At 36.5% G+C, this 27,687-nt stretch overlaps 1 protein-coding gene across 3 annotated transcripts in view; it reads left to right on the top strand.

The window, feature by feature from the left end:
- The window catches only part of MYO16 (myosin XVI), a 548,145-nt gene that overhangs the window by 339,381 nt on the left and 181,077 nt on the right, over window positions 1–27,687 (top strand). For all 3 annotated transcript variants that reach the window (XM_019731063.3, XM_074329516.2, XM_019731062.3), the window contains 2 exons: window positions 418–559; window positions 27,485–27,557. In XM_019731063.3, the coding sequence (XP_019586622.3) occupies window positions 418–559; window positions 27,485–27,557 (215 nt within the window). The remainder of the gene's footprint in view (window positions 1–417; window positions 560–27,484; window positions 27,558–27,687) is intronic.

The following is a 27,687-nucleotide window of genomic DNA, read 5'->3' as shown; positions in this document are numbered from 1 at the left end:
ACCATTTCTTTGAAAATATTTAAAATATGAATAATTTTCCAGATGGCCAGGTTTGAAAATGCCTTGTGGATGATTCAGTATCCAAACCAGTGAGCTGTTAGCAGGAAACTTGTTAAGAGGGGCTTTTCAAAGACTTGGTTCCCTAACTGACAGAAAATTACACAGTCTGCAAGAGGTCAAAAGCTCTGGTCTACATTTGTAACAAACAAGATTGCAATATATATGACACTCATTTTAGGGGAAAAAAATTATGTAATAACTGACAGAGACCTCATTTATTAGAATTACGATATATTTTTTTAGCATCTTTGACGTACGTATATGGATGTGTGCGGGATAAATAGTATGTGCACAGTTTTGTTTGCTTCTAAATGAGACAAACCTTTGTTCTTATGCTTCCTCTCCTTTCTGTTTCAGGAGATATGATCACACGACGTCATACTATAGAGATGGCTGAATTTTACCGGGATCTCCTGGCCAAGTCCTTGTACAGTCGTTTCTTTAGCTTTTTGGTGAATACCGTGAATTGTTGCCTCCATAGTCAAGATGAGCCCAGCAGGTAAGACTGATAGATGCAGGTCGCTAGTGTTATTTTTGTCACAGCTAACTTTAAAAGTCTCACTTCGTAAAGATGCTTCACAATCCAGTGTGACCCACAAGTTAAACTATTATTAAAACATCTCATTTTAGCAAGGTGATTTTACTTGACTACTTTTTAGAGATTTAAGCCACACACACACACACACACACACACACACACACACACACACACACACAGAGAGGCATTGATGAATTAATCAAATAATGTCTCATGCATAGAGATGCAAATGCATTCTATCTGGACTGAAGGCATATATGACCATTTGAGCACCAAGAAGTATAAAATATTTATAAATTGAGGAAGAAGACAGCCCAAGAATGTGTGGAGCACTTAAGTTTGTTGAAGAGCCCATGTCTCTCTCAGAACCAATTCAACGATGCATTTCATATTGGCAATTCTTCCTGTTTTCTTCACTTATTTTGTGGATTACTTGATGAAGGTCTCTGTGGTAATCATTTCATTCATAGCTTTAATCATCTTTAAGTAGAAGATTTTCAGGGCTGTTTGATCATCTAAAAGTTATAGATCTCCATGGCATCTTGTCAATGGACAACTTTCTTAATATTCTTGTCACAAATAAGGACCTTGAGCAGGTCATTGAAAGCAAAATTGCATCCAGAAGTCATTACACGTATGCTTATCTTTGGATGAAACCTTTTGAGAATTTCTTAGTTGTCCATATAGGCTTCTTTACCAAATTCCTGAAAATTGCTGCCTTTAGAGGTTTCTTGGAAAATATTATAACTAACATGTATTAATGGGACATTTGTTAAATAAATATAGACATCTCAGAAGATTTCAAGGATAAAGAGATGCTAAAATTCTCATTAAAAAGTACATATATAAAATCCCATTGTGTATTGATCAGTATTATTCAATATACAGTCTGGGATTTGAGGGTAGATATAGTATTATCTATATTTTCACAGACATACCTTAGTATTTGGTATGGTGAGCATTTTTATTTTGTTATTGCTTATTATCAGTTAATTTGTGATTTTCCTTTAAATAGGAAGATTATTCACAGAATGATGCTAATGTGCTATGTCTAACAAATGAGTTTTGTATAAAATTATTGGCAGCTCTGCTGAAGTTGACATTGAAAAAATTAATATATAAGTCCAGCTGCATGCAGAAACTTTTAGAACATTCCCATTTGACATTTAAATCTTAAAGAACCTTAAATTTATATAATTGGAGGCACTTACAGATAGTCTAGATTTTTGACAACACATACACACACACGCATGCACACATAGAAAAAACTATAAACACAAACTTCAGAAAACACATATTTTCCTTTCAGTGGCAATATTGCCACTGTGTCAATAGGTAAATTAATGAAGTTAGTTTTATCTTTTAAATTTTTTTTACTAAGCGTGTGAATGAGGACTGGGATGAGTGGGAAATTAGAGATGAATTATTTTAAGTTTAGCTTCTAAGAGACAATATTCTCACTTGAGTCATAACTCCCCCCCTTTTTTTTTTTTCCCTATTTCTCCCATGAGTCACCCAAACCTAAATTTAAATCCTGAAATAATGCAAAGAAAGGTTATGTTTGCAGTATTTCTAACTCATTGAACTTTGTGGAAAGCTTAAGGATTTGCAGATTTACAGACCCATTTCCAAAGTCACGGAACGGTCTCAAAATTTGGATAAATTTAGAATAGGCTTTTATTGTTTATGAATCTCCAATTTATTTATTTTTTTTGAAATTTTGTAATCATGTCAAAAAAGATTATATCAGATATGATTAAGTTGTCAAGCACCCTTGATGTTGAAGGGAAATATTTTTTCACACTATATGTTTTTGTAAATTTTGCAATACTACATATATATGTGTGTGTGTATATATATATATATATATATATATATATATATATATTATATATACATATATACATATATAGATATTTGTATATATATTTAATATACTCTGACAGATAATAAAGGGAAAACAAATGAAATTGAAGCAGATGCAATATTTGGTCTTGGAATGCTGGATGAATTCCCTGGATTACAGCAAACTAGGTACAGTTTTAATAATATATATATATTTTAAAAGACTCCACTTTCTCGACCTAGATCCCAAATAGGGTTCCTTCCAAATGAAAATCCTGGGGTATAATGCAGGAGAAGCTGACAATTAGTTAATCAATATGAGCAAAAGTGTTTGCCATGTTTGCCGGGCCAAAATCAAGTCAGTAAAATTAATATGAGGACACCTCACAGCCTATTGCCTGCCGCAGTCCTGGTTTCTATGCAGACTGCTGGCACCAGCTTCCGCAGGCTGGCAATCAGCTGGGCTGGGCAGCGTTTCTTCATGGGCCACACTTAGTGGTCAGGGTGTTTCAAAATAGAAACACACTAAAAATGTATTTATTAGGTTTAGTTGAAAATGATTTGGTCTAAGCAGGTAAGAAGGAATAATGATCATAATAGCAATAATAAAAATAACCATAAAATAATGCCTTCTATTTGTTTAAAACTTTATTTAATAATGAAAATAGGATTTTAAATAATGTCAAAGAATTTCTAAAGAAAACTAATAAAGTGGTTAAGTTTGATTTCACTTTTCTAGTATTATTTGGCCCCAATGCCACCGAATTTGTCGACTGACATGCAATGCCCAGTGTAGGCATAAATAAATTCTGTGTTTAAACCACGTGGAGATCCATATATAGATTCCTACAACTTCGTATGTAGAACGTAGGCAATTCCTAAGGACAGTGGAGATACTGACATTCTATTCCATTTTCACTGGCCAGTTTTACCTCAGTGAATCCAAAGTGTGTTTCCAGACCCTTCCCAGGGATACAGCCTTTCTCTCCAAGGAGAATTCCTCCCTCAGATGCTTTATTCATCGCAGATAGACCAGTGTTGTGGTCTCCTTATTCTTGGGAATAGTTAAGATGACTGCAGGGATCTCTTTGCCTCGTTATATTCGTTTACTGGATCAGGAAATGGTGTCCTGCAGCTTTACAATTTTCCTGCTTCCCCAGTGAGCTCAATCACTGGTCTGTCCTGAGAGAGCAGATATAATGTAACAACTCCTTTATTTCTGTTAAAGCACCTTGCTATAGCTCTAAGTAGGTTCCTTCCAGAGTCTAACTGCCATGTTAAAATAAACTTCATGGCATGGAGAATATTCTGAATAATTATCCTTAATATTTCTATTCTCCTATGGTTTATTTTGCCTCATTATTATAGAAATTATTTTTCATTTGGTGATATTGGTTGGGTGTTTTCAATGAAACATTCAAAGTGGAAAGGCTTGCTCTTAAGTATCGGTTATTATTTTTCTTAATAAAACTATAAGCCTTTTGAAAAACGCAGGGAAACACATTAAATTAATCCTTGGTCTGAAAAGGCAGCATTATGGATAAAATTATGTTGGCCACAAGAAGAGTATTTGTTTTATTGTTATAGCAACATTATGAGCAGAATTTTTCGCAAAATTTTCAAACCTGTATTGTACTGTTACCTATTTCGGGGTAGCCACTATATTAAACATGTGATCTGTGGTGTAATGAAAACACATGTTCTTCTTATGCCTCACCTTTCTTTAAAATGAACTCAGTGAGGATATTTTTCAGACCCTGAGAGAAAAAACAGTTAAATCCCAAGACTTTTCTGCTCACTCTTAAATAAATCACATTTCTATGAATCCTTTAAGTCCCCAAATATCCAGTATTTGAACAGAAATTAATAGTGTCTAAAGGTGAGAGTTCTCCCCTCTCTCCCGCAGGTAAGGCCTGTGGTGGCAGCTGCTTCCCTCCCAGGAAGGGAGCGAGGTAGGCATCTGCACTCCAGTTTGCCGGCTGTGCCTTCGGCTCTCATGAGAAATGGGGGATGGGAAGAAGGAAGTGAGAGATGTCTTGGTTTCCTGATATCCTGAGGCTTTTCTGGCGGGGACGTTAGTTATTCCTCACTCTTTCTCTTGACTTCCTCATAGATTCCCACTGCTGTACCTCTCCTCATACAGTCCTCAAGAAATGGAAGTGTGTTCATTCCAGCACTACTTTCTCCCACCTTCGCCCATGTTTTGGTCAGTCCAGTAGACATACGCTCGCACCACACATGGGTTGAGACCCCACACCTTCCCAGGTGTGCCTCTTGGGTAGGATTTCTCTGGATTGAGCTGGAATTGGGAAGGGGACAGTGCCTTGAAAAGTTCTGGATGTTTTAATTTACTCACTTTTTATAATTCCTAAACCAAAGATATGCACTAAAGTATATTTAGCTTTTTATAAAGGATGCCATCCCTGTGATTCTGAAATGAGATAAATGGTTGGAGAATCTTACTAAAGTCAAATGAGTAGTACCTTATTTTTTTCCCCCTAAATTGACGTCTTCATCAGAGTTTTGGTGCAAACCACTACTGCAGACACACCCTCAAGTTAATAGTCTTGGGCAGGCAGAGGGGTAGGAGAAACTTTAGAAGAGTTCTCTATGTATCTTCAGACACTGAAATCTATAGTTTAATCGATTTATGTTCGTCTTATGAGTTCTGAATACAATGGTTTGTATTTATGGGAACACTTGAGAGATATAAACTGTGGACTATTTTCCTTTTAACCATTAGAAACATCCTACAAATAAGTAGATTGAAAGTTATTGAAAGTTAATAGATGAAGTTTAAGCGATAACCCAGTAGAGGGGTATTGAAAATTACTTACTTACTTTATTTGGTCATTCATTCATTCATTCATTCATCCATCATCTATGTCTACATGTTCTGAAGTCCACATTTTTGGACAGCACAATTTGGCCTGCAAATATAATACAGTAAATAAATTGAGTTTCAAGCGTACATATTGAGATTTTTGATCTGTCACTGAGCCTTCAGTTTCTTAAGTATACTATATTACAATCTTATATTTCAGTTGAGCTAAACATAGATGATTAATTACATTTAGTTTCAGTGAGCTATAGAGACTTTAGGAGAGTTCTCTAAATATCCTCAGATACCAAAACCTGCAATTTATTTAAACTCATTTTTTGTCCTGAGTTCTCATGAACCCTCACCTGTTCATTTAGTACCTAGTTGCAAGAGCTTCGGTTGGTTTCCAGAGTTAGCTGAGGATAATGAAATGACATACAGAATGTTGTCAAGTTGTTAGCCCAGTGTCTTACACAATGGGAATTGGTGCTATAGTAAAATCACAGTGGTTGTGGCTAGAAAGAAGGCTTCCTAATTTATGATGGTTTATCTGTGGAGAAAGGAAAGTTGTTGGGAGCCCTGGATATAGTCTAGTTTCTTCCATTTAATTTTGATTTCGTTATCTTGTTTGTTTTGGAGATTAGCAAGGAGAAGAAATATGTTGTTCTTTAGAAATAGGATGCTGCTGTTGACATATGCTACTGGGATGTGAGTGACGTTTTCTGTGTTTGCCCAGTTTTGCTTTGTGGTAAGCAATAATAATGGGTTTACATAGATCAATGTACACACTCTTTCCCTCTGTCCCTTATGACACACCTATGACACATTTGCAATATGTCTGACTAGAGTCCAGAGCAGAGTTTGTGGTCTTTGGTTATTGTGAAAATAAGGTCTACATGGGTTAGAAACCGTGATATTTCCCAATCAGTAGAGATTCCTTGAAGAAAAAGTTGCATGTCAGGACACTGGTTCCTAATCATGCACAGGTGAGTAAGTGGTGCCTGAACTAAGGCACTGCCTGCCAGGTGGAGGACACAATAGATGAACGTGGAACTGGTGCTCTGTAGAGATGGAGCATCAGAGAAAAGGTGGGAGAATTAGGTCAAATTGGAATGAAAGCTTTAATATGAAACCCATCTTTTATTGAGAGGCAAGGTGTCATCATCCTGGAACTGTCTAGAGTCTTTGTCCTTTGATCCATAATTGAGATTGATTATGGAGAGAGAAAAGAAGGCCGTTGGGGAAAAAAACTACCACTTGTGAAATTTCTCAAACTATTAAATCTTTCCTCTCCCACCCAATAAAACTGTAAGATGGGCTTATATAACAGAAGGAAGGAAGTATTAAACCTATACCAGTGAGAAAGGTGGGTTGTTTTAAAGAGAGATTGAAGTTATGTTCTTTAAAAGTATTTTTAAAAGATTTTTATTAAAATATAGCTAACATATAACATCATATTAGTTTCAGGTGTACACCATAGTTATTCAATATTTATATACCTAAGTGATCACCATGATAAGTCCAGCAACCATCTGACACCATACCACGCTATCACAGTATTATTGACTATATTCCCTATGCTGTACATTACATTCCCATGACTTATTTGTTTTACACATGGAAATGTGGACTTCTTATTCCCTTTCACCTTTCACCCCTTTTTAAATTTTTCAATTACAGTTGACATTCAATATTATTTTATATTAATTTCAGGTATGCAGCATAATGGTTAGATATTTATATCATTTAAGAAGTGATACCCCTGACTAGTACTCACCTGGCACTGTATATAGTTATTAACTTATTATTGACTATATTCCCTGTACTTTACTTTATGGCCCCATGACTGTTTTCTAACTACCAGTTTGTACTTCCTAATCCCTTCACCTTTTTTACCCTGCCCCCTAACTCCCTCCCATCTAGCTGCCATCAGTATGTTCTCTGTATCTATGATTTTGTTTCTGTTTTGTTTGTTTATTTTGTTCTTTAGATTCCACATATAAGCAAAATCACTCTTTTTAGACAGACATTGAATCTGTCTTTCTCTGTCTGACGTACTTCACTCAGCACAATACCCTTCAGGTCCATCCATTTGTCACTGCAGATGGCAAGAACCCATTCTCTTTCCTGGCTGAGCAATATTCCATTGTATATATGTACCACCTCCTCTTTATCCATTCCTCTATTGATGGATACTCAGGCTGTCTCCACATCTTGTCCACTGTAAACAATGCTGCAATGAACATATGGATGAACATGTCCCCTCAAAGTAGCCTTTGGGTTTCTTCCCAGACGTGGGATAAATACCCAGAAGTGGGATTATAGGGTCCTTCTTTGTCTCTTGTTATAGTCTTTGTTTTAAAGTTTATTTTGTCTAGTATAAGCATTGCTACTCTAGTTTTTCTTTTCTTTTTTCATTTTCATTTCCATGAAATATCTTTTTCCATCCCTTTACATCTGTATGTGTCTTTCAATCTGAAGTAATTCTCTTGTGGACAGCATATGTAAGAGTTTTGTTTTCTTATCCATTCAGCCCTCCTATGTCTTCTGATTGAAGCATTTAATCCATTTACATTGAAAGTAATTGTTGACAGATATGTAGCCTATTGCCATTTTATTATTCATAATTTTGATCTTTTTTTTTTTTTTCATCTTAATGATGTCCCTCTAGTAGTCTGTAATATTGGTTTGGTGGTGATGAACTCCTTTAGCTTTTTCATGTCTGGGAATCTATCTCTCCTTGGATTCTAAATGATAGCTTTGCTGGGTAGAATAATCTTCATTGTAGGTCCTTGCTTTACATCACATTGAATATATTGTGCCAATCCCTTCTGGCCTGCAAAGTTTCTGTTGAGAAATCAGCTGACAATTTTATGGGAATTCCCTTATAAGTTACTAGTTGCCTTTTTCTTGCTGCTGTTAGGATTCTCTCTTTATCTTTAACTTTTGCCATTTTAATTTTAACGTGTCTTGGTGTGGGCCTGTTTGGCTTCATCTTCTTTGGGACTCGCTGCACTTCCTGGACATGTATGTCTATTTTCTTCACCAGATTAGGAAAGTTTTCAGTCATTGTTTCTTCAAATAGGTTCTCAATCTCTTTCTCTCTTCTCCTTCTGGTACCCCTATGATACGACTATTGTTACACTTGATATTGTTCCTGAGGTCTCTTAAACTACCCTCATTTTTTTGGATTCTTTTTTTCTTTTTGCTGTTCTGATTGGGTGTTTTCTGCTACCTTATCTTCCAAATCGTTGATTTAAATTATCTACCTCATCTAGTCTGCTGGTGATTCCTTCTAGTACATTTTTCATTTCAGTTATTATATTCTTCACTCCTGACTAGTTCCTTTTTATGGTTTCTGTGTCCTTTTTTATGCTTGTAGTATCTTTGTTGAAGTTCTCACTAAGTTCCCTGAGAATCCTTATAACCACTGTTTTGAACTCTGCCTCTAGTAAGTTGCTTTCCTCCATTTTGTTTAGTTCTGTTTCTGGAGTTTCTCCTGTTCTTTCATTTGGGAATATTTCTTTGTTCCATCACTTTGGCTGCCTTTTTTTATGTGTGTCTATGTATTAGGTAGATCTGCTATGTCTCCCAGTCTTGGCTGGTTGGCCTTATGTAATAGGTGTCCTGTGGGGCCCAGTGGCAAGTCTCCCTGGTCACCTGAGCCAGGTGCTGCAGGTATGTCCCATGTGTTAGTTGTGTGTGCCCTCCTGTTATAATTGAGCCTTTTTCGCTATTAGTATGTCAAGGAGTAGGATTGACCCTTCGGTGATTGGCTGTGGGGTTTGGCCACATCCATAGCTTACAGGCTGTTGTGCAGGGGGCTTACCCCCTGAGTGGATTTGCCCCAGCGGGCTCTGGTGCATGTTGAGACAACCCTTTGAGTGTGCCACTCGTGGGGTTAATGGACTGGTGCTCTGCTGTGGTCTGAAGCCAACCTTCAAGTATGTTGGTTCTGGAGCCTCTTGGGAGGGGCTTCGATGCAGGCCCAGGTCACCTATGCCTGTGTCTGGTCGGGAGCTACCTGGTAGGAGCTACAAAGTGATCCAAAGTTGTCCCCTGCCTGTGCTAACCCTGGAGGCATGTGGGAGAGTCCACACTGCAAACTGAGGAGGCCTGTTGCCACCTGCCAGCTCCCTTAAAGTTCAACCTCTGAGAAAGCCTTGTGCGGTACACAAATTTGGTGAGACAGTCTCAGGGAGTCATTAGAGTGGGAAGATTTGTGGTCACCAGGTTGATGTAGACTCTGGTTTGGTGCCAGTGCTGAGGTACTAGCAAAAGTCTCAGAGCACACTGAGGCCAGTCCTCGCCCACCTGGGTCCTGTGGATGCCTATAGTTTTTCAAGAAAGAGTGAAAGATGGACAGGGTTGGCTTCTCACGTGAGAAAGTGCCTCCAGCATTTGGAGAGTTGGGTAGGGCAGGGTCCCAGTGAGTCAGCAAGGTAGAGCAGCAGGGCTCACCAGACCAATCAGATTCAGATTTTGCCTTTGGGAGTGGGCTCAACATAGGAAAGATGGCACCCACCTGCTGGTTCCATGGGAGGAGGAATCCACACAGGAAAAATGATGACTGTCCTCCAGCCCTTGCTTCAAAGCCACACACTTCAGTCTGACCCCCCTTATGCCTCCTCCAATGTCCCCCGAGACATTGTCCCTCCTCTGGACCCCAAGGTGAGTGCCTACAAGTGAGTGAGTCTGTTTGGGGGCTATTTAAGCAAATGCCAAGGGTTTCCTACTACCTTTGGTTTCACCTGGTCAGAATACCCACTGTTTTTCGTAACCAGGTGTTTTGGGGGCTGCTCTTTCCAGCACCAGTACTCTGGTCTGGGGAGGCCGGTGTGGGGTTGGGGTCTCTCACTGCTCCTCCAGGGGGAAACTTTGTGGCCAAGATATTCCTCCTGGTTCTCAACAGCCTCACAGAGGTTTGTCGCCAGCCTGTTTAATGTCTCCACCCCTCCTATCAGTCTCGACGTGGGTTTTTCTTTATATCCTGCGTTATAAAGCTTCTGGTCAGCCAGACTTCAGGTGGTTCTCCAGGATGATTGTGCTATAATTTAGTTTCAATTTTAATGTGTTCACGGAAGAAAGCACACACAGTGTTTACCTATTCCACCATCTTTGATCTCCTCTCTAAAGTTTTTTGTTTTTTTTTTTGTTTTTTGCTTTGTTTTTGTTTTTTGTTTTTTCCCCCACATATCAATTCAGTGATTTAATTCCTGAAATCATCAGTAGGGTATTTTTGCAACTCATCCTGCTTCTAAATTTGTATATGTTGATCATAAGGAAAACGGTTTTGTCAGTCAATAATGAATATCCTAGATGTCCAAAAAGGTTTCCATCAGCACATTTACAAAATGGCCCATGTGTTCTCCAACAGTCTGGTTGAGGTTAATGAAAAGAATGGAGATGGTAACAGTGGCATTCAGCTTCCCAGTATCTCACAACTAATGATTCATACTATGAAATGAGAAAAAAAGAACATGTCCAGTAGGCCATAAACTTAAGGTCCTACCACTGTATCAAGTGAGACTGTTTCACTCCAGCATCTGACAACTTTTAAAATAACATTAGGATCTAAATGAATATAGAGAATCTGTATTCATAGGATCCTAACAAGCAATGTAATAATCATCTTCAGAAAAATTTCACTCCTTCATTAGGTGAGATTTGCTATTCTTTCTTAATTAGAGGAAACAAATATTTCATATAAGGAAAAATAATTATAGCCTTGAAGAATTCTGCAGGCCACTTTAAAAATTAAACCACATGTCAGCATTTTGAATAATCTTGTGTTTGTCTGAAGACTCTTAATGGCAGAGAGGGCTGATCTTTACCTTGATGCTCTGAAATGAAAGAAAGGTGCATTAACTGAGTTAAATAGATATAAGGCTTAAGATTTCATTTGGGAATTCTCCTTAGTTTTGTTCTACTGAATTCAGTTTGTGTACAGTTAGTTTTGAATATTTAGTGGTGTATATGCACGTTTGCTGAATTTCTAATGATTTTAAATAGAAAAGAAGTTTTTTGCTATTTATGTTGAAATGATAGCCAGGTTCTTATGATTTCTTATAGAGTATCTTAATCTTTTTTAGGTCAAAGTCCAATTTGGGAATCCAATGAATGGCATAAACACACACACACACACACACACACAAATATACACACACAGTTTTTCATATGATTTCTGGGGATTAATAGCACCCACCCGCCGAATAACAAGCCATTGCTATACCTGGGCTGTACTAATTTCTTAATTTTTTTGATTAAAGAAATTAATAAATTCTGAATTAATATCTTCGAGGTTGTTCATAGCCTCCTGGTAGTTGAGGATTTTTAAGTCAAAATATTTTTTAGTGATGATTTTGTTGTTGACCTTTTTTTAGTTAAAAAAATATGTTTTAAATTTTTAGACAAAATCTATGATTTTTTAAAAACATACACTGAGATACCTCTTAATAGATGAGTAACATAATTTTTAAAATACTAATATGACGGTCAGTGTGTTAATTTATTTTGTAACATTATTTTTGGTAGATTTGATTTTCAGCTATAAGCAAGTATTCCTCAAGGATCTCCTGCATTCGCAACAGAAAGTCAGTAACTTAGTTTAGAGTGCGCAAGGGAGCCTGAAGATGGTGCTAAGCAGGGAGCATCTTTCTATGCACTGCAGGCAAGCCATTAAAAATATCTTCCTGAATACCATTTATAGTTACCCTATTTGCATAGATCACCTACGAGTATAAATACATTACCTAATCTTATGACAACTTTCAAATTCCATATATAGGTTGTTTTTTGCTTTCTGTGCAGGGGGATTTGTCATTTCTTCTGCACCATGTCCTGTTGTTTTGCAGGATGCATAACCCTAAAATTCAACTTAGGGGTGTGTGTGTGTGTGTGTGTGTGTGTGTGTGTGTGTGTGTTCAATTATTTAAGCCAAGACATTTTTTTTAAATGTCAGATGCAACCTGTAACTTTTTAAAAGGACTGAAATGTAGCCATACATAGTTATAAATGGTCCTTCCAAAAGTCTAATTTGTTTTATCTTTTACAAGGAAACAAGGTTAATTTGGGTAAGTTAACTCTGTGAGTTAAAAGTTTGAAGATTAATCTCCTCCAAGTATGACAGCCATTGGCAGCATCCCAGGTGATGAGAATTGTCCATTACTGGGATTTGATAATCTCAGAAAATTTAATTACCCCTGCCATGCCTCCTTAGAGACAGTTCACTTTCCCTTTTCATGAGGGTTTGCCATCATTTCCTCCAACAGGAAGGCTTAAAGTGGGCAGTATTCTTCCATTCCTTCCTAAGTCAGATGGTTAGGAAAGATTTTGTTGAAAAGAAGCATCGTGATTTTTCAGAATGTTTGCATCCCTTTACCCTACCCAGTACAGAATGGGACTCATAATTATTGCCTAACTCTAGATTTAAGAATTTTCTGCTGTTTGGGACTATGCACTTCAATGACTAGATAATATGGAGTGTTTCTCAGCTGTGTGGGCGGGGCAGGGCTCAGTGACCATTGTAAAGCAGAGAGATATTACAATTAATTTAAATATTATTGTCAAACCACACAACCCCCCTATAATACTCAAGGAATCACAGTGTGAGTTTGCAATGCCCCTTAGGTTTTTCAAAGTTAAAATAAGTTAAGAAACTTAATCTAAATGGTAAATTAGGGGATATGAAAGTGGAGTAAGAATAAAATGTCCAGAAATTAATTTTTTTCATTTATTTTGATAATAAAATTGGAGATTCATTTCCCCAAGAAAATATCCAACTACTGTATATGATATATTTAACATCACTTGAGAATCCTAAGTAAAATCACATTTTTCTCTCTCTCTTTTTATATTATATGTATATACAGAGGGTGCCAAAAAAAATGTATACACATTTTAAGAAAGGAAAAAGCTGTATTAAAATTACGCTGATGGTAACCACTTTGAACACCTCTTGTAATTGCAGAAGTCAAACATGACTTGTATTCATCTTTTGTTATCGGTACGTATTAAGTCTTAACATTTTAATACAGTTTTTTTTCTTTCTTAAAATGTGTATATATATATATTTTTGGCACCCTCTGTATATATAATAAATTGCTTTTAAAAGTTCAAAAAAGGTCACAGATATTATCTGTCCTCGTTTAACAGACACAAAAGTGGAACAAAGTGAAACTTGGTCCTGAAACAGGGATTTAATTTCTAAACAAATAAGGTTAAAAATTAAATATTTACCCTAGTTATTAATTTCAACTTCCTCAGCACTTTATTGAAATGATTATGAAGATTTAAGTTCTTTGGTAGAACTTACAAATAAAAAATATTTCTGATAATTTTTAGATACCAGTTTAAAAATCTAGGCAATCAGTTCATAATTAAGAGTTGGTAAAAAGATATTTTGTATATTACCTTATTAATTACATGTAATATACTTAACTGTTAATAAATGAATTTATATTAATAATGCCCAAATACCTCGTAGACATACTAAATCGCCTGCTCTGCTTTTGTGAGAAAATGAAAATAGACTTATCCATTTGTTTTCTTTTTTTCCATTTAACTTATATCTTCATTAACTTTACTGGGGGGGGGGAGATTTAATAATCAGAAAGAGTACAAAGGGATATAGGCAAGTCACTTACCTACTATCTAGAATTCACACTATTAACATTTGTCACTTTTGCTTCAGACGTTTATTAACATAAAAGAAATAGACTTGCAGCTAAATGCTGAAATTCCTTTTGTTTATCAACATAGGTTCATTCCTGTCCTTCCTACCCTGAGACAAAAATTTCACCAATTCTGTGTAAATTTTGCACAATTTGTTTTTTTTTATTTCTCTAGATATTGTTTTTTCATAACTGTATAACATTGTGAGACATTAAGAATTTAAAAATACACTATCATACAGTACATTTCATGCTATGTTTCCCTTTTAATTCCACATGGTTTTTGAAATGTAACTATATTATTACCTAAAGAACTAATTCATTCTTTTTAACTGCTGCACTAATTCCCTTAGATGGAGAAATCACAATATCCTGAACTATTTTCTTCGTGATGGACATTTAACTCTTTTCCTTTTTTTTCCCTTAGTTATAAACAGTTTTTCACCATCATACATGTCTCCTCAGATATATGTTTAGCATTTTCTCTGGGGTATATTTTTAGTGGCAAAATCGGGAAGAACATTAATTTGTATTTTCCTGGTTATGAGTGAAGTTCAACATAGCAATGCAGGTGGTGCACTGCCCCATGGTGACATACATGCCCATAGACGTACAGTGAGAATTGTGCAGTTATATGTAGTGGTCTGACTTTAGGGCCTTATCATAGACATTATTTTCTTACTTCAAGGTTATCTTTATTTTGTTTTCTGAAAACTTTTAGATTTCAGTACAGCAGGAATTTTTGTTTCTATAATTATATAGTTGATATAATTTTGTATTTTAGTCAGATATTCAATTATCCCTACCTCCTGTGTTAGAAATGCTATTTTACCCCCTTCTGATTTTTAATCTATGTGGCTAAAACTGTATTAATAATATATTGTCTTAATAAGTAAATTTTCATAAGTTCCTATTTTTCTTATTTGTTTTTGTTGTCCCTGGATCTTCATTTTTGCATATGAATTTTATAATCACTTTCACTCAGTCCATAAAATAATTCTTTGGGGATTTTGACTAGAAATACATTTATAGATTAATATAGGGAGAATTGGCCATTTCAGGCTGTTGATTTTTTCCCCACAAATATCTATATTTCTATTTATTCATGTGTTCTTTTATTCCTTAAATAATGTTTGTATTTTTTTCTGCCAATTTCCTATATATTTTTTTTTTCTGTGTACTCTGTATTTTTTGTTGCTATGATGAGTGCTATTTTTCTATTATATTTTAATTTGTTTATTGGGATACTAAATCTTGAGTTTCATATGTTGATCTTATATCTAGAAACCCTGCTGACTTTTCTTATTAGTCCTAATTATTTTCCTGTGTAACATCTTACTATTTTATGATCATAATTATCTTTTTCTCTTCATTTTCTCTTATGTCTCTTATTTGTTCTTCTTATTTTATTGCATTGGCTAGCACTGTCAGTATGATGTTGAAAATTTGTGGTGATAATGAATATTCTTGTCTTATTTCCAAATGAATGTAATACTTCTAAATGCTTACCATTAAATAATCTGTTTACTTAGAGTTCCAGTAGGTAATCTTTGTTAAGTGTTTTCAATCATGAATGGATACAAAGTTTTATCTAATGTTTTTCCTTTCTCTATTAAGATTACTGTAATGATTCTTTTCTTTGCTCAGATGGTAAATTGTATTGACGTATATTTTTTGATGTTGAATAATCTCCACATATAGATAGTGTTGACCCTATTGGTCAAGATGCAGTAGATTCAATTTTCTAGCCTTTATTAAGGAAGTTTGCACTTATTTTCATTAGTTAAATGAGTTCTATTTTTTCTTATACAATTCTTTGATGTCAAGTTTATATTAAAGAATAAATTCAATAGGTTTCTTTGTTTTCCTCCTCTCTAAAATGGTTTATGCTAAATGAAGCTGATAGGTTCCTCGAATGTCTGGTGAAAGTCTCCTTAAAATCTTTTGGGAAGGTAGAGGGAGAATTGACTTTTGAATACTGGTTGTTTTAAAGTATATAAATCAATCAGATTATTTTCTGAGTCATTTGTATTTTCTAGAAAATTGTCCACTTTAAGATTTTAAATTCATTCATCAACTGAATTGTAGCTTTGTTTTACAATCCTTCAGTCTCTCTTTAGCTAGCTGTCTTTTGACAGCTTTTGCATTCCTAATTTGTTTATGCTTTTTCCCCAATATCATTGATAAGTCTTGCTTGAACTTTGCCTATAAGAATTATTTATTTTCAAAAATTATTTTTTGTTTTGTTGTCATTTCTCATGTCTGTTATTTTATTAATTTCTGCATTTTTATTCCCTATTTTGATTTTCTTTGAATTTTTCCCTTTTGTGCTTTTTCCTCATTTCCTGAATGAAATGTTTGTTTCATATTTTACAATGATTTTGTTGACCCTGAGTGTGTGCTTCTCAGTGCATTCCAGACGTTTTCTGTGTAGCGCTTTCTTTGTTGTTTAGTTCAAAATATTTTGTCTTTATGTTGTTTTAAAAATAAAATAACAAGCAGTTTGTCAGAAAAATAATTTGACACACCATGTTTTTCTCTGCTTCATCCAAACAGGGGAGTTTTGTTTTATTTTGTTTTTTTCATTAAATAATGAGATTTCTTTGATTCTTATGAATATAGTATGAGTGACTTCTATATCTGCATAGACTTATTTAAATCGTGGTGCTTATTGCCATGACAACAAAAACTACACAATTTAGCAAAATATCTGAGACAAAACCAGCTTTCTAAATAATTCTCCTTCTGCTTCAGATCCTTACCAAAATACCCATATGTGTAATGATTTCCTAAAGAGCTAAGAACTTTTTCTCTTTAACTGTACACTTGTTTTCCGTTATTTTTTGAGATTTCTTTTTTGTTTTCAAATAGAAGGATTCAGAGGAATAAGTAATAATATTAGAGATTTAGCAAAGCAGCATGTGTATGATAATACTCAAAATGATCTTAAATTACCACATAATAAATACAAAATAATGGTTAACAATTACCACCTTTATTATAAAAATTACCGTATACTCTGGACACAATAATGCTTAAATTTAAATATTGATCATGATAATGTGATAAATTGTTTCAAAAGTAGAGCAGCTTATGGGACCATAAATGCTTTTCCCTTAAGTACATGTTTTGAGGAGATGGAAGAAAAAAGAGATTTGTCAGATCTATGAGAATATGCCATTTTTAGTATCAAGCGGTAGTTGTTTTTCCTTTTTGCTGATGAGTGTTATGTGATTTTCAAATACTATTTGAGAACCAAATAAATTCAACGAAATGTGTAAGAAATTCAGTGATTTATAAGACTAATAAAAACCTAGTATTCTACTTTTCTAGTTCTTTTTTTTGAGCCAAGAGTGCAGAGGCTAAACCTTGTATATTTTATACAAAGCATAAAATTCATTGCATTGCTAGCCATGCTGCTTTCTTGTTTCATTTCTAACTAGGGAAATGCATTTGGCCTCTTTTCAACCCCCTGATAACCTGTCCTGCTCAATAGAGTTAACCAAATCTGTATTTATTATGCTCCTCTGTGCCCGTCATTTGAGCATAGTGGCAGTTCTGCCAGAATAAATAATGTTGCAGTGCCATCCAGAAATGAGAGCAGAATGTCCCATTCTGCCTCTTAGTGACCCTGCCTCTCCTCCCTGAAGAAAACAACCAGGAAGGAAATGTCAGTATTACAATTTAAATACTGTTTGCCTTTTTCTAATATAATTTTCTAATTGAGGAGGATGTGCTTTTCAACTAGAGGACATTTTTTTTTTTAGTTTTGTCAGCTCCATGCTTTTTAACTTTTCTCTCTTCACATGCTGTCTTATTAAAAATACACTTTCCAAGCCTGGCTTCTTTATGTATGCAGATGTGGTAAGTGGTGAAGGTGCAATTATTGTGGTTATCATTTATTGGATATTGCCTAGAAGTGAGTTAGGCTTTGTGCTGAGGATGCTCACAGTTAATGTTGACATTACCCATGAGGTAAGTATTATTGTCTCACTTTTTCAAATGAAGAAGTTGGACTTCAGAGATGTTAAGTATGTGGCCCAAGTCACACAGCCACAAAGTGATGGACTTGACATATGAACCCCAGTATGTCAGACTTACTACCTGTGGTTTTCCAAATACGCCTCCCATATTTAAGAGTGTCAGAAGAGTAATAAAAAGTTATAGTTTTAAAACTAATTTTTTAATTAACCTTTTGAAATATAGATGATTTCTTTATTTCCAATGAAATTATTATTTAAAATTTAAAATGTATATACATGGATGTGACCCTCAGGGCAAGTCTGTTCTCTGTTCCTTTGTATCTGGGCCTCTAGCATCCTGCAGCGTGCTTTGGAAAACTGCTTGTTCAGTGTATAGTCATTGAAAAGGTGAACGAACTAATAAATGATTTAGTTAAATACCACTCTCAGGAGAAGAGGTGTTGGCAGATTGCAAAAATGTTCCCAGTTGTTTATCCTTCTCTGTCCCCAGGCCCTGTACAGTATAACTTGGACACTTCTCTTATCAAGAGGTTACATCTCGTTTTTCTCCCTTTGCGCTGCCCTTGTGACTTGCCATAGCCAACAGAATACAGTACAAATGATGATGTGCCAATTCCGAGCCCTTGCACAAATCTGTTTTCTCAGATCCCTGTCATTGCCATGTGTGTAAGCCCAGGCTAGCCTGAGGGAGATGAGAGACACTCTGTTAGCCAGCCAAATCGCCAGCCAACCCCAACACATTTGGCTGAGTTCATCCTACACCTGCCAACCCCCAGCCGGGCCACCCAAGCTGACAAAAGGACTTGTGAACCATCATAAATACTTATTGCTTTTAGTCACTGAGTTTTGGGGAGGTTTGTTATTCAGCAGCATCTATTTGCTACAAGTCACTATCTAATTACTTTAATTTTCGTCGCTCCTACTTCGAACCATAAATTGTGAGTACGTACATTTGAGGCAATTGTTAGAAAGACAGTTCTCCATTTTGCAGGGGATTTGAGAAATGCTGAGATGATTCCCCCTTCTCAAACACTCTGCTCCATTATCACCTTGGCAGTAAACTCCCAAACCTTTAAGTAATGAAATATAGTGATGAGGCTTCACTGTACTTTCTAACTGACAGATTGAAATAGTGAAGAACTACCCATAGGCTTGTCCTTCATTTTGCAAAGAAGTTATTTTGAGATCTTCATCATCTGTCATTGCCAACAGTTGACCTAACTGCCAATACCATTCTTATGGAACTGATCTAACATCAAGAAAAGGCAAAATAGGATGAATCAGCCCAGACATGTTTTCACCACCAGGAAGACCTAGTGGTTCTAGGCATTCTCTTACGTATCCACCTAGTGGAAGGACCCGTTTTAAGGCTTAGCCAGCAGCTCCACCATGGCTTCACCACCCTTTCTCACAGAAATGCTCCCTCTGCAAATCTAGCCTCATGACTTTATACCTTAATGGGTAAACTCTGACATGGTCCTCCCTGACCCAACTTATGCTAAAATGTGTCAACTTTAATGGATCCTTCAGTCTTAGTAGAACTGGTAGAACCACTATTATTTGGTGAATTTTAAAGGCTGCAGATCAAATCATACCTGTAAATCTTTATAACCATGACCTACGTTAGCTCACCGCTTTCAGTGGCTCTACCCTAACAAATCAAAGCCTAGAGAGGGGCTGGACTCCCCTGAGAATCTAGACTCTCCCCTGTGATGCAATCACCATCCACAGGCAGTTGCCGTGGCCGGCTTTGCAGAGTAGTGTGTGTCTCCTAGCACTTGTCCACCCATTCACACAGGTCATTCACACACAGGGAAACTCCCTTTCTTTGGTTAGTAATCATACCTCTTCTTTGAAGATCACAGAAAATTGCAGCTGGAATGCTTTGATGGCATTCTGAAAACTACTCCCACCCACCTACCTGGATTGTCCATCTTATTGGGATGTTGTCTTCACTGTGCCATCCAAACGAGAACCACCTAACACATTTTCACACCTTTTGAGTTTCCCTGCATTTTATCTTGAGAATTCCCTGACTGGCTTTGGCCAAATACCCGACTCACCATCTCTCCTGTAAACCTCAGGCTTGTTGTCATAAAACAAAACATGAACCACAGATAACACTTTCGGAGTTCACTCTCCTTTCGGTCCTATCTTCTATGTGATGTGTGTGGGTTCTTTTATGGCATGGATCTCCCATACACACCGGGGCAACCTGGCCCAAGTCCTGAATCCTGCTGCTATGCTGTGTCTTGCAGTCACTTACCAACTGACACAGACCCAAACAAAAGGAGAGGTATCTTCTTGACATGAGACTGAACTAAATGTTTCATTGAAAAGACAAGCTACAGAATTTCTGCATTATTGTATAGGCTTTTATTTTGACAGTTGCTGATTTATAAAAGGTAGTCCCAATGCAATGATGTAGGATTCTAATTTAGAGGCATAGAAATATAACACGACTTGTTATCATATGGTATATAGAATGATATGGTTGGCCGCTGACTTTGTGGCAGCAAGGATAGACCACCAGTAACCCACAACTGTGTTGCTTTCATGTTGTCGTTGTTGTTTTGTTTTGCTTTTCCGAAAAGCTTTCAGTGATGGTGTGCTTTCTTTGGTTGATGCGTGCTCTGAAGGAAATCCATGACTCCTTATACTGGCAGATATCAACAACAGGGAGCCTCCCCTAGTCTCTCTGACTAAGTTATCCAGGTAACTGGTTCAACATAAGAACTTTGTTTTTGGTGGAGGGGCTAAAGTTACTGGTCTGAAGGCATTCCCAAGAAACGTAACTCTGCTTTCAAAGAGCAGTAGTTAGTGGCCAAAAGAGTGGGCAGGCATACGAGGAGGATAGATTTAAATGAAAACAGTAATGGTATAAATACTGCTGTAATTATATTCAACTGCTTCAAGAATGTAGTTCCATCTCTCCCTTGACCTCTGGGCCACTCTAACATCCTCTTTGTAATTGTCTTCCCTACTGATGTCTTAATGTTGATGAATGGGGCTTGAGCTCCTGATGGTAGCCAAGGTTAACCATAAGAAGGGTCATGATTCGAACATCATGTTAGACTCGGCAGTACCAAAGTAAGCACGCGTTTGAGTGTTTCTCATTTAACAAATATTCAACTAATAGTCTCTCCATCCCTATGCATAGCCATGAGCCTAGTAAACATATACCTTTTTTCCCTGCTGTATCGAGGTATAACATAGCACAGAAGTGCACATATTCTGTGTACCATTTGATGTATTGTACATGTGTAACATGACCACGTAACCTCCACACAGACTGAGATGTAGAATCTATCCAGCACGCTGGAAAGCTTCCCTTATGCCCTATTTTTATGGCTGGCTTCTTTTACTCAATGTTATGTATGTGAGAGGCATCTACAATGTCGAGTGCAGCAGTAGTTCATTCTTATTCTATCCCTTCATAGCATCCCTTTGTAAAAACATGTATGGACATACCACTAGTTATTTATTCTACTGTTGATGGACACTTGGGTTGTCTCCAGGTTTTGACTATATAAATAAAGCAGCCATGAATATTCTTGTGCATGTCTTTTAGTGGACACATCACTCATTCTTCTGGATCCATGCCCAGGAGTGGGATTTCTGGGTCATTCAGTAGGCATGTGCTTTAGCTTTACTGGATGAATTCAAACCATGTTCTAAATTTCTAATTTAAGCTACCACCAGAAGTGGATGAAGGTTTCAGTTACTCCATCTCCAATGCATGCAGTTTGGTATCTGGCTCTTTTCATTGTGATAAGTGTTTATTCATATTTCTATCTATTCTTCATAAACATCATTTTTAATAACTACAGAATACCTTGTAGAGCAGTGATGTCCTAATTTACTTAAATAGTCTGCTATTCTGAGATGAGGATTGCTTTAGACTAGCAATGTAAGAGTTCCTATAAACTAAATATTATTTATGATTTTAAAAAAGTAAATTGTATGATAGGTTAATCCCTGTTTCTAAAGATGCTTTTGGTAACAAAGCATACATCTATATCACTGTTATAAATGCAACTTGTAATGAATAAGGACATATGCTTATTAAAAGTACTAAGTATTAATGCTTTTTCATCTGTGAGTTGTAGCTTTCACTGATCAGGATTTAAGTGATCTTTTATTCTTTGTACTCTTCTTACTCTTGGGGAGAGTTCCCTTCCTGGTTTCCCTGTTGTAGGTCAGAATTAGACTTCTTTATAGAAGTAGCAATTGGAAGTAACTTTATGTCTTACATACACATACGGCTTACAGACACAGAGTCTAGTGTTAGAGAACCTGGGTTCAAATCTTGGATCCTTCTAAAGCTAATGTGTACCCTTGGACAACTTAGGAGTTCACTGTCCTCTGTCTCACTATTCTCCTCTGTGCAATGGGGATGATTACTGTACTTATCTCATAGAGTAGTTGTGAAGGCTAAATGAGGGATGGCATTTTAAATGCTCATAGCAGTCCTTAGTGAAGGGTAGCTCTAGTTTTCATCCCCATCTCAGGATTTTCTTGTATATCCAGGCTAATTAACTGTAATTTTCTAGGGATCTCCAGTGTTTTCTCTCTCTCTCTCTCTCTCTCTCTCTCTCTCTCTCTCTCTCTCTCTCTCTCTTTCTTTCTTTGTTTACTTTTTAACCTATATTTCCAGTAGGAGAGAAGTGTAAAAAAGGACTACATTTAGGAACGATGTTGGTATGTACAATACCACAAAGGATGGAAGGAGGCAGATGGCTGCTTGGTTAACCCCCACCCCCACCATCACCCAGCTTCCAGCTCTACTTGTCAGTAACTGCAAACTCTTTCTTTAATTTCTGACATGTTTTCAGAAAATGATTAACAGCACGTACTTTCTTCGGTCAAAGAATAAAAGGGAGGATCTCCCCAAAGTATGCAATCCTGGAGTCACATCTCTCCATCCTAAGTTCCTCTCAGGGACTAGAGAAAACCCTGGGGGATTCAGATAAGCTATGGAATAGGCAGAGTTAACCTCTGCAATGAGTGCACCTTGCCAATTAAAAACAAAACTTATTTTAAGTAAATTCTCCCGCATATTGGTAGCAGAGTTGGTGAATGCCATAGCATAGCCCCAAACCCCCAGGGACTTTGTACCACTAACCTCTGTGCGAGTCCATCTGATCCCCAGAGCACTGTGTCTGGACAGCCAGCTTACTCAAGTCTGGAATGCTTTTGTATTTTGTTTTTACCCTGTCTGAGGGCCTACTGGTCAATGATCAACTGGGGGTGGATTTTACTCCGGCTCAATCTAAGGGTTTTGTGCCAAGCAGGATTCAGCTATTCCCTAACCTGACTACAGACTTAGCTAACTCTCTAGTTAATCTCCTTGCCTAGGGATGATTGAGGACAAAACCTGACTTTGGACCTCTCTGTCCAAATAAAATTAGTTCATCCATGTTCTAAGGTGGACATGCTTTTAATTTGGACCTTTCCTCTTCCCATATTCACACATGGAAAACAAAACCAAAACCAGACAGATGCGTTGGTACTTAATATTTTGTCTGACATAAAAGGTGTTTTATTTTAGTAATATGTTCACATAAGTTCGACACCCATCAGGAAAGCCCTCAGGAGAATACTAAGGCAGAATTCAAACTAAAAACAGACCACCTCAATAATATGTTAATTTTGCCTACAGGAGTGAATCCTGGGTGATCAGATGACCTCTGTCTGCTCCTCCTGGCTAGAAGTTGGAGTTGAAGTAAATGCCTGTGCAATACAAGTCAAGAGATCAATAAGAAAAATGACAGTAGTGCTGACTACTACATAGTATGCGCCCTTTGCTGGCTGCAGAGTCTTGTAACCCTCCTGCCAAGGTTGCTACTGCAAAAACAGACACATATTTCATTCAATCATAAATGATGAAATAGATTTTTGAAAAAAAACACCACACACTGTGTCTGTCAGTAGTTGCAAAAGTAATCTTTAAAATGCATTAAACCTGCATTTAATTTTTCTCCTGACAATGGTTTTTCCTTCCTTACCATCCTTTTTTAAAATAGCATTTTAACTGTGTAACTAAATATAATTCGGAATCCAGTATCTATGAAATGTGAAAGATTATTTCCAAAGAGTATTCTTAAAACCAAATTTATGTTGCTCTAAATTATTAATTAATAATTTACTTTCCAAAATCTGAACAAGAATCTTTTATACTTTGCGCACCCACATCCCTGGGTCGCCTCAGCATCCTTTCTCTGCTCATCACCACAAAGTCACCATCCTTACGAGAAGGGGAAGGACATATATAGTGTCATCGTGTCACTGGTACATTTTGCCCTTTTTCCTAACTCCTGTCAACCTCATGTGCCGTAATTATAGGGCTGTTGTCACCAATGCCAGCTAGCCATCAGGCAGAGGAATCAGATATGAGGTCCTGAGAGAAGTTGGCAGGAAGCATGACTAGCACATGGCCTTTAGGAAGTGCCCTTGCTCTTGCTCTTCCGTCTCCTGGGGTCCCTGTTGCACTTTCTATCCCTAAACAACCACCTTTCTCAACCATCTCTGCTGAACTGTGCTTTTTTTCTCTCTGCCCTTAAGGGTATTGTTGTTCCTTCCTCCACCAACTCAGAAAATACCCAACAAGTATTTAATCATATGTCTTTTAAATAAAGGTTAATGATAAAGAGTATTATAATACCCAGTATAAGACATTTAAAAAATTAAGAAAGTACCTCTCAGTCTCCTGTTCAAGACACTGTTCACTGTGCCATGGATTTACTTTTGGTTTTTTTTCCTTTTTAACATGGTTGAAATTATGCTATAAGTTACTGTAAATATTCAAAAGGTATACATTTTCTTCCAGCTGTAGTTTTTAGCTTGTTGTTCAAGAACATTTGCCGTGGTTTCATAGTGTCTTTATACACACAACTGTATTTACTGGTAATTAAAATAATATTGTTTCACTAGAGAAACCTTAGAAAATTCAAAACAATAAAAAGAAGTAAACAAACCATCTTTAGTTCTTCTTCTCAGGCTGGCTGTACTTCTTTCTAGGTCTTCTATATACAGTTGGGGTTATTCTTTATACGGAACTTATATATTGCTGTCTGTTGACTTGACAGTTTCCCAAAATGAGTTCATCATAGGATGCATGCCATTTAATTAAATGCGTCTTTAGTGTGGGGTATTTATTATTCCTTTTTGGTTTTGGTACTGTAATTAAGAGAACATCGAAAACCCTGTTCATAAGTCTTTAATTGCATTCCTGATAATTGTCTTAGTAAAGGTTCGATATGTGGAAGTCCTAGTTCAAATGAACATTTCAAAGCTTTATGCCATATAACTAAATTGTTTTTAAAGGCTCTACCAACTTAAACTCCTAAGAAAAGTGTGTGGGACTAACTTTCTCATCCTAATTTTTAAAATTTTATTTCTTTTGCAGTTTCAATGAGATTGACATTTTTAACATGCCTATTAGTCATTTATATTTCTTCTATAAGCCATTCTCTTAATTTTTACAGCAAGTTTAAAAAACTAGTATTTAAAGCATCTTCCAGTGATTGGAGATATACTGTAATACTAGCTATTATCTTAGTGGTTTGTGTACATCACCTCTAATCTTAACAACAATCTAGGTGATCCCATAGTGCTTGTTATCTTAGTTTCATAGATGATGAAACTGCAGCTCAGACGATTTAAGTAACTTGCCCAAAGTTATCCAACTAAAACGTTTTGAATTAAGTTTCATACCCAAGGCAAAACAACTTCAAAACCTGACAAGTTTTATCACTAAGCTCCTACAACAGAAACAATGCAGCTCATGACATGGAAAACACACACACACACACACACACACACACACACACACACAGCAACAAAGTATCCTAATTCTCTCAAATCATTGTTACCACTCAGTGAACACCATTGCTGACATCTCTTTGTGCTTATAAAGATAGCAGGATGGAAAGAAGGATGGGTGGATGGGAGATGATGTATGACTGAACACAAAGGTCAGTGGATTGAAAAAATATCTATGAAAATGAATGAGACAATACACTTTAAAATAATACTTACCTCTAACAGAATTTAATTTTATTTATAATATCCTGCAAAACTGAAAGCAAAAAAATAAGTAATCGCATTTGTTTTCTTCTACATTTTACAACTTCTTATTCTAATAGTCAGCTTTCTAATCCATGTGGAGTTTATTTGGGCACGCAGGGTGAGGTACAAAGCTAATTATACATTTTCTTTTAAAAAACTAAAGCAATGACCTAGAATGATTCTTCCTTTCCCTCACTGCTTCATATCCTTGGCCATGTGAAGTTCATATTAAGAGCTTTTAAAACGTTCTCCCTCCTGCTTATGAATCTCATGTGTGTACCATGTACAACAAATAATCTCACAGGCAGGATATCATAGAATCAACACTCTACCTTTTATTCAAGGGGAGGGAGGTCATTTAAGTGACGTATGACAGACCCTAAAGTATTATGATTATGTAATGATTGTGAAAACAAAATATAGATACAAAAAGAGTCAGTCGCCAGTGTAGTTTGGACAAATCAGGTGGAGAGGAAACAACAACAAAACAGGTCCATCAACAAGAGTAGTGGGATTAAAACAATAAGCATCACAATGGTGATGGAATATCACACCCACTATCAGAAAATGAGGAAAGCAATCATCCTACTAAAGTCCTAGACCAGCAATATGGAAGGGGTGGGGTGTGTGCCCTCTAGGTGACCAGCATTCTAGAATCATCTGGAAGCTTTCTTTACAAGAAGCAGCGTCATGCACACTCCCTTGTGCGGCCTCCACATTCCTCACAGAACCCGGGTTGTCAGCACTGCTGACAGGTTTTCTTCCTCCTTTCCTCACTCACCACAAGGGTTCTGACATCTGTGATTTGACCATCCAAGACTGTAGCAAACTCTGAGGGTTGTTTACATAAAAACAAACAAACAAACAAACAAACAAATAAATTAGAAAAAGAAATTCACAGGGTACTTACATTGAATTCATTAAACTTTGCAACCAAGTTTCATGTTCTTCGTGCTTCTTTATTTATAAGAATTCTTTTAGGAAAATCATAATATAATTATGAAGTGGCACATTTGAGCCATCAAAGAACATGCACGTGGCTTAATTGTGATTTACCTTGTATTCTACTTATGTGTGTTGAATACATTGCTTGCTTCCTGCTTGTGCAGCCTAAGAAGATTCAATATTAGCTGTGAGAGCCACTTCCCAGGTGGGCACACATTCCTTCAGAGAAAGCAAGTCTAGTCAAAGGAGAAAAGACAGGACTGTTTCAGAGAAGCAAATATTAAACCACCCATGCGTGGTGACATTTTAAACTTAAAATCAATGTATTTTTGTCAATGTATCTGTGTTTGAAGCAGGGCATTGAAAGAATACCTTTCCCCCCTAATTTTCAGAGTTTTCACCAGACTCTAAGATAATTATTTGCATGCTTGTACTTCATATTGGTAGAGAGATGCTAGCTGGCTGGATTTCTCTGACCTGAGGTTAGCGTGGGCAGGAGTCATGTAAGAGGTTTAAGTATCCTAGTCACTATTTCATTGTTTCATTTCAGCACCCAGACATTAGATATTGGAATACTGGACATCTGTGGTTTTGAAGAATTTCAAAAGAATGAATTTGAACAAGTAAGTGGGATTTTTTTTTTAATTTTATAAACTTTATAAAATAAGTTCACTCTTTTTAATTCAACGGAGACTATTTGCATAATTACTTATTGATAGGTCGGTCGGTAGAGGAACATGCATGGTCAGGCAA

Source organism: Rhinolophus sinicus, chromosome 16, assembly GCF_057876585.1.
Source record: "Rhinolophus sinicus isolate RSI-liver-muscle chromosome 16, RSI-T2T, whole genome shotgun sequence".
Taxonomy (NCBI): domain Eukaryota; kingdom Metazoa; phylum Chordata; class Mammalia; order Chiroptera; family Rhinolophidae; genus Rhinolophus; species Rhinolophus sinicus.
This window is presented reverse-complemented; position numbering and strand designations above follow the sequence as displayed.